Here is an 8,418-nt window from a genome sequence, read left to right as displayed (position 1 = left end):
TTTTCCAAGCCGTTTTAAAGCCAGGAGGCGTTTTCCCTCAGAGCGCTGAGGGACGGGGACTCCATCTTTGTTCCGGGCAAGGCCGCCATCCGCGCGCCTGGGGAGAAGCGCCGATCTTGTGAGGGACTGCCCTGAGCCAAGATGGCGGGAGAAGACGGATGCCCTGAGCGGGAGGGAGGCGGGGTTGGTGTCACGTGGAAGGAACGGACCAATGGGAAAGCCTTCTGGGCGGGAATGGCGGGTGCCGCGCAGGTGTTGCGAGGAGGAATCTGTGGGCTTCCAGGCGGTGAGTCGGCATCGAGTTCCCCTCAATTGCTCTAGTTGCCTTGGGTCTCTCTCTCAACCTCGCAGGGTTGTTGTGAGGGTGAGATGGAGGAGACGGAACCATGTGCCCCGCGCGGAGGCCTCGGAAGGAAGGAAGGAGGGAGGGGTTCCCGGTCTTCCGTTTTCGCACCTGGTAAGCGGGCAGGGTGTGTGTAAATGGGATGCAAAACTATATTGGTATCCCGCCCTTCCCCGCAGGCTCGGTGCAATAACAGTGCAATAAGCAATAGCCAATATTAAAATCCTAAAATATAGGTGATATTATAGTTCATATATGAGACTTTTGTGGTGCAGAGTGGTAAGGCAGCAGACATGCAGTCTGAAAGCTCTGCCCATGAGGCTGGGAGTTCAATCCCAGCAGCCGCCTCAAGGTCGACTCAGCCTTCCATCCTTCTGAGGTCGGTAAAATGAGTACCCAGCTTGCTGGGGGATAAACGGTAATGACTGGGGAAGGCACTGGCAAACCGCCCCGTATTGAGTCTGCCATGAAAACGCTAGAGGGCGTCACCCCAAGGGTCAGACATGACCCGGTGCTTGCACAGGGGATGCCTTTACCTTATAGTTCATATTGTTGACATGTGGGAGATACTGCAGTTGTGATTCAATTGACACACGTAGTGGGAGATGGGGCCTATTGGGATGGAGCCAGTCTTCTGAGGAAGTGGGTTACAAGGATAAACCTGAAGAGCAAAATTTGAGTCTAGCTGAACCTGTAAGACCAATAAAGTTTTATTCAAGGTGTGAGTCAGCCCTTTTCAATTTTTAACCCAGGGGTAGTCAAACTGCAGCTCTCCAGATGTCCATGGATTACAATTCCCATGTGCCCTTGCCAGCAAATGCCAGCAGCGGCTCATGGGAATTGTAGTCCATGGACATCTGGAGGGCCGCAGTTTGACTACCCTGGGTTAACCATTGAGAAACCCTTGAAATTGTCTTCAGGCTTTTCAGGAACTCCAGTAGTGTGATCCTGCAGAACATGGTTGAGGAGCAGAGCTGTGGACACGCCCACTCAGGACCTCTCCTCTTCTCAGGCCCATGTCAAGTGCCCTGAGCCGTATGGGAGGGTGGTATACAAATGCAATCAATTAATAAATCCATGGGTGGAGGGGGATCAACTTCATGTGGTCCTATCACCCTACAAATGTTTAACAAGTGTAATATATATATGGAAAGTTAATTAACATCTACCACACAGGGTGTCTGTTGCGGGTAACAGAAGGTGATCGTAAGCCGCTTTGAGACTCCTCTGGGTAGTGAAAAGTTGGGTTTAAAGCCAACTCTTCTTCTAAACTTGATGTGTGCTGTATAAATGAATGCAGTCTTCATCAGAACCAGCCCACCCAAATCATGGCTTCTTTAATAGCACCTCAAAAGCTACCAATGCAGCTTTTCTGTCTGCCTATTGCACCAAAGATGGCTACATTTTCTGTTTTGCTTGTTTGTTTTTTAGAATAACTGATTGTGAGAGTGTTTCTCAAATCAAAAAGGAAGCTCCTGGACTCACACATCTGTATCTACTGTCTGGCAATATGGGGCCATCTCTTTTTTTAAACAAAAAGTGTTTTAGGCTAATCTTATTTTCAGTGAGACTGGTCGACAAAGAGTGGCTCCCACACAGATGCCTTTCCACCTCGTCTTGTCTTTCTATGAAGAAGAAAACCAGTGAATATGAATGCGTTGACCATGAAAGGTATGGCAGTTTGATCCGCAGTGTCACATCCTTCAGAGGTAGTTCTCAAACACCAGAGTCAATATTTGAAGAAGACAATATGCTCTACGGACCAGTGAGCAAACAGAAGCAGCTAGCTAAGGAGGCTGACCCACGCACTCCTGGAAACTGGATTCCACTCTTGAATCCTGCAAAGAACATTCCACTCCAGAAAGCTTCCCTAGCACCACCTCTGCAGATCAGCTTGCAAAGGAACAAGATGGCCAGTGTGACAACGGTCCTGCAGCAGACCATGCCCCTGGAGCAGGCCTTTTTTCTGGAGAGGTGGAAACGGAAAATGATTCTGGAACTTGGAGAAGAGGGCTTTGCAAAATACACTCAAGGTAAGCAACCAAATGCATTGGTTATCTTTTAAAAGTGAGTTGGCTCTTCAGATGTTGTAAGTCACTGCTGCCCTTCCCCAATGCATTTTAACTCTTGTTTTGGAGAAGATCTGGTTGTTTTATGGCTACTGGTAGCAGAGTTTGCTTGACTGCTACCCATCCATGTTTCACTCACCGTAATTGACCATGTTTCACTCACCGTAATTGGTAGTGACATTTTTCTTGTTTCACAGATATATTCCAACAAGGCAAGCTCTTCCACAGGGCCCTAGAAGGGTTGCTGTTAGCTAAAGAAGACTCTGTGAAGGAACAGGAAGAACGCAGCGGCGTCTCCGGCTACTTGGCCAGCGTGCAGCATGTGCTCCAGGATATCTCTGCCGTGAGAGCCCTTGAAAGCGCAGTGGAGCATGAGACTCTCCAGTATCAAGGCCTAGTGGACTGTGTGGCTGAGTACAGGTGAGATGCTTATTCTGAGCTGTGTTCTCAGTACTGGAGCAAGTGGCTGCTTCGGCTGGAGGAATTCAGAGAGAAAGGGAAGGACAGTAGGACTTCATGATGATTCTCGACCAAGAGTTGCTCAGATCTGGCTTAGAGGATGACTGCTGCTTGGCTCTTTTCTAAAGATATATTTTTGTTTTTTTAAAAAAACAAAGATGTGAAGGGGGCTACAGAAATGAAAAAGGGGTTGTGCACCATAAATGTGAATATAGGAAATAATTATGGAACACAGGGGTATATGAAACAAAAAGCCAGCACCCTGTTTATTATAATTTTAAAAACAACATCAAATCTCTATAAGCCACCCTGATCGTCAGGGAAGAGCAGAGTATAAATGTATAAGTAAATAAATAAAATATTTTGTTGCAGTACAGTTATTTTGATTTCTGCCACTTTTTATTGTAAATTAATTGGATTTTTACTGTCATTTTATGGTTTCATTTATAAACCTCCATGAGCCGGCCCTAGCTGAGCGTGGCGGTTAATAGCATTTTAATTTTATACTCATCAAAATTTGTGGTCATTTGGCTAGACAGAATTGTATTGCATTTTTCTACAGAGGAAGATTATGCATCGTTGACTGGAAGACTTCAAGGAAACCGAAGCCGCTTCTTCAGAATACATTTGACAACCCACTGCAGGTTGCAGCGTACATAGGAGCTGTTAACCATGATGCCAACTATGACTTCCAGGTCAGTAACCACGCTCTTCTTAGTGCAAAGGTTGCATTTGAATCTGATGCTTTTCATCCCCACCCTGGAACTGAATCTCTCTCTTGTCTGGTGGTATTTTGAATAAGACTGACCCACACATTGTAAGGGTTATTTCTCCCCATGTCCTGTGTGCCAACTGTGATCCTCAGACCCCCACCTAATAGATCTTCCTCTGCTTGAGGTAGCCCACCTTGTATCAATTGGACCGTTTATGCACTGGGCACTTTACTGCCCCAGTTCTCGTGCAGGAGCACAAATAGAGGGCAGATGAGATGCACTGGGCCAAATGCTCCCCTGTGTGAGTGCAGGATGAGGTGGGGCGACCTGCCAGGACTAAAACTCCAGCCTGTAACCCAGCATGAAACCTCCAGTGCATAAACGGTCTTGGAGCGCATCCTTTTTCTCTTGCAGCTTTCATCTTGTAGAATGGGTTACCTGAAGAGGTGGAGGGGGGAAGATGCTGTCTCATAAGGTTTTTAGGAAGCATTGCAAGACTGTTGTATTTGCCAGAGTTCTAATAGGTTATAAGCTGCAGGAGTTCTTTCAGAGGGAAGCAGGCTATTTGGCATTTTACTGTATTTTGTATGTTTCAAGTTTAGATTTATAAGCCACCCTGAGCTACAGGAAAAGGTGGGGTACAGATATTCCCTCAATTAATTAAATAAAGTTACTGCTTTCCTGCATTGCATGACTTACACTTGCTCATCTGTAGAACAAAGCCTGAGTCCAGTGGAACTTTAAAGACAAACCAAATTTAAATCTAAACTTTCATGCACAGAATTAAAAATACCCGGGATTAAACTTGGTTGGTCTTAAAGGTATGATGGCCCCAAGCCATATATGGCTTTAAATTGGGCCCAGAAGCCTGGAATGATATGATCCCCTTGACGTACTCTGATTATTCTGGTTGCAGCATTCTATACCAAATGTAGCTTCTCAACAGTCTTCAAGGGTAGCTCCAAGTACAGCACATTGCAGTACTCTAACCTATATGTTATTGGGGTGCTTTCTACAGTAGCTAAATCATTCTCACCGAGTAAAGGCCAGAGCTGGTGAAAGGCACCCCTGGCCACCTCTACCACCTGTTTATATCCAACAGGAGCGCCAGGTCCATCAGCTCCCCAGACTATAAGCCTGCATTTTTAGTGGGAGTGCAACCCCATTCCAGAATGGGAGACACCTCAGATCCTAGGACAGGGATTCTAGCCCCCAGTAGCTCCTACTTCATGTTGGGATTAAGATATAGCTATTCATTAAAAAGACTTAGAAAAATTTCCTCGTTACGCAAGTCAGCTTAAGGATGTTTACTAGGAAATGTTTGAATTTGTTAGGCTGTAAATTTGGCTTCTTCTTTCTCTCAGGTTGACTGTGGACTTCTTGTGATTGCCTACAATGATGGCTCTCCTGCCCATCCTCACTATATGGACTCTGAGCTGTGTTCTCAGTACTGGAGCAAGTGGCTGCTTCGGCTGGAGGAATTCAGAGAGAAAGGGAAGGACCGTAGGACTGCATGATGATTCTGGGCAGAGGGTTGCTCAGATCTGGCTTAGAGGATGACTGCTGCTTGGCTCCTTTCTAAAGATATATTTTTGTTTTTTAGAAAACCAAAGACATGAAGAGGGCTACAGAAATGAAAAAGGGGTTGTGCATCATAATTGTGAATATCATAAATAATTATGTAACACAAGGTACATGAAACAAAAAGCATTTCTCCCCAACACCCTGTTCATTATAATTTTTGAAAGAACCACCCTGAGCTTCAGGGAAAAACAGAGTATACATTTAAAAATAAATAAATATTTTGGTGGGGTATATTTATTTTAATTTCTGCCACTTTTATTGTAAATTAATTGGATTCTTACTGTAATTTTATGGTTTTATTTATAAACAGCCACGAGCCAGTATTGTATCTTTTTGCCTCTTCAGTGTAACTTTTAACTGTATCATAGTACAGGAAGAAAACCTGATATATCATAATAAGCAGGCAGAGGATATTTCTGCTCAAGATCTAGATTTTAATTTAAGACTCCTTGTTTTGCTTCTTTATTTCAATACATTTCTGTACAGTTTTTTTAACTACTTCTCATTTATCTCCTGTTAGCATAATACACGCTCCAACTTTTCTCAGATGCCATTATAGATCTGTTTCTCAGACGTTTGTTTGACCATTACTAAATACTCGGTGAGTTTATTTTCCCATTTTTCTAGGCAGGGGAGGACATCTAGTTTGCTTCGTAGATAATTCTGTTACCTGAATTGGATCCCTCAAAGGGAATTGTGGGGATTCATGAATATAGCACGAGGCTGGGTAATGCAAGGATCTTTTCTACCAACTTTTACAGGGTCTGTTCCCTGGGAGAAACCCTTCTTAAATGAAGACGACAAGCCTACACTCAAGGGGATTCATTTGGGGAAAATATTGGAGTATAAGAGCCTCTTGTGGCGCAGAGTGGTAAGGCAGCCGTCTGAAAGCATTGCCCATGAGGCTGGGAGTTCAATCCCAGCAGCCGGTTCAAGGTTGACTCAGCCTTCCATCCTTCCGAGGTCGGTAAAATGAGTACCCAGCTTGCTGGGGGGTAAACGGTCATGATTGGGGAAGGCACTGGCAAACCACCCCGTATTGAGTCTGCCATGAAAACGCTAGAAGGCGTCACCCAAAGGGTCAGACTTGACTCGGTGCTTGCACAGGGGATACCTTTACCTTTATTGGAGTATATTCAAAACACACGCAAGCAAAGACATACACACTAAGTTCTACAGGGGGAAAGGTTAAGAGACATACTGCACCTATCCTGGGTCCAAGTAACAAAGACACGGGGTTGACGACATCGGGTGGAAAGGATGCCGGGTGTGGAGGGATCAACACAACACACACAGACAACTTTGGGGGTGTGCAGGAGTTGATACAATGTTTGAAATTCCCGGGCCCAACCCAGTGACGGCCCACAAGGAAATACGTGATTGATGATAGGTCTCTGATATGAGTACCTGGTAAAGGTAAAGGTATCCCCTGTGCAAGCACCGGGTCATGTCTGACCCTTGGGGTGACGCCCTCTAGCGTTTTCATGGCAGACTCAATACGGGGTGGTTTGCCAGTGCCTTCCCCAGTCATGACCGTTTACCCCCCAGCAAGCTGGGTACTCATTTTACCGACCTCGGAAGGATGGAAGGCTGAGTCAACCTTGAGCCGGCTGCTGGGATCGAACTCCCAGCCTCATGGGCAGACAGCTTCAGACAGCATGACTGCTGCCTTAATGCTCTGCGCCACAAGAGGCTCCGGTACCTGGTAGGTGAGTTTAAACTGTGAAGTCACTGAGTTGTAAAAATAATGCCCTCGATGAGCCATGCTGATGGGATTAGTGTTTGTCTGAACTCCAGGTGGGGATACAGTCAAGCTCTCACCTGGACTGGGCATAATGGCTCACATTGATTGATCGGTGGATATGGGGATAGGGAAGAACAACAAGGGTCATTGGTACAAGGCTGTGTCAGGAGGCTTCACTTCAGATAGATATAATTTAATTAGTTCAGGCCTCTCTGGAGACAATCTGATGATCTTGCTGTGCGTAGCACTATTGTGCTTCCCATAGCTGCCCATTTAGGCTTAAGAGGAAATGAAGAAGGGAGTTTTTTCCATCTTGTTCTAGCAGACCAAGATGGAGCCCAGCCTGACTTCCTTGACCAAGAAATGTATCCAATAACTTTCCATATTGAGTAACTGTCAGCCTGGTGTCTGTGTGTGCCAGCCTGCACAGTGCCCAATATGTGCCAGGTATATGGAGGTGACCCTGTATTGAGTCTGCCAAGAAAATGCTAGAGGGCGTCACCCCAAGGGTCAGACATGACTCGGTGCTTGCACCTTTACCTTTTCTTGAAGATTGCCTCCTTGATGGGGGTACTTGCCAGGGTAACAATTCTAACCACTCTCACCGTGTATTTGACTATCTCTTCCAGAATTTGTCCTAATTTATTTGGCAGTGTACCTAACGACATATGCTTAGCTTCCATAGGGAATTTAAATTTTAATATGTTCTGCATTTTCCCATGTGTTTCCTTCCAATATATATATTTTTGCTTTTTTTTACAAATCCCCATGTGAAAAAAGTTCCATCTGAGTCTTGGCATTTCCAGAATTTTCCTTTGTGATTTTTGTCTGCTTTCTCAGTGTTCTTTTGTACCAACTTTCTCTTAATGGCTGGCTCTAAACATGATTTCTTTTTCCCTAAGTGTTCCCCTTGATCCTTAAATATCTGCTCTCTAAAATTCTGCATAAATTTGATCATTCTTTCTCCCTCCTTGTTCTTCTCTTTCTAGCATGAGTAACGTCTTTTATATCCATCCTAGTAAATCATGTTCAAATTCTCAGTTATAAATGGTATATTATCTTTCATATACCTCTTTGGTACAAAGCCTGTTTGATCAGTGTGAATTAGATTTGGTATGCATTTTCTTAATCTTTCCACCAGTACTTCCCTCCATTCCTTTTTTGCCACTATGTGGAGAACACGTGCTTGTACTAAGCTCCTTACTAGGGTTTCTGAGACCTGTTCTTCATCAGTGTGCTGTGAATTTGGTGAGTTTTTCATGGAATGGAGTGAAATAATGTCCCATTAAGACCCTATTAAAAGGACAGGAAACCATTTTTCCAGGCCAGTTCGCAACACCTGCAATCAAGGCCATAATTAACCCAGGAAAGTTAGATTTAACTGATTGCTTAACTAGCCTCTTCTGCCTGCTGGCCGGGGTCCTCATGTTCCACAAACTGAAGTCTGAAGTCTTCCTCCAGCAATGAGATGGCTTTTCCACCAATACAAGAGCCGCTAAAGGGACG

General features: G+C 44.9%; 1 protein-coding gene across 2 annotated transcripts; it reads left to right on the top strand.

Moving 5' to 3' along the window:
• The first annotated feature begins 150 nt into the window (after positions 1 to 150).
• Positions 151 to 5,658, top strand: MGME1 (mitochondrial genome maintenance exonuclease 1). Of its 2 annotated transcripts, none has more exons than XM_077309736.1 (5): positions 151 to 286; positions 1,775 to 2,376; positions 2,610 to 2,832; positions 3,434 to 3,566; positions 4,949 to 5,658. In XM_077309736.1, the coding sequence occupies exons 2-5, from the start codon at positions 1,854 to 1,856 to the stop codon at positions 5,099 to 5,101; spliced, it is 1,032 nt and encodes a 343-aa protein (XP_077165851.1). In that variant the 5' UTR covers positions 151 to 286; positions 1,775 to 1,853; the 3' UTR covers positions 5,102 to 5,658. The 2 variants fall into 2 exon arrangements, with proteins under 2 accessions (XP_077165851.1, XP_077165852.1); XM_077309737.1 differs by having other exon boundaries at positions 241 to 457.
• Positions 5,659 to 8,418: the final 2,760 nt, after the last annotated feature.

The sequence above is a fragment of the Paroedura picta genome, chromosome 14 (genome assembly GCF_049243985.1).
Source record: "Paroedura picta isolate Pp20150507F chromosome 14, Ppicta_v3.0, whole genome shotgun sequence".
In the NCBI taxonomy this organism is placed as follows: domain Eukaryota; kingdom Metazoa; phylum Chordata; class Lepidosauria; order Squamata; family Gekkonidae; genus Paroedura; species Paroedura picta.
The sequence above is the reverse complement of the archived record's forward strand: the minus strand, read 5'-3'. Positions and strand labels throughout refer to the sequence as shown.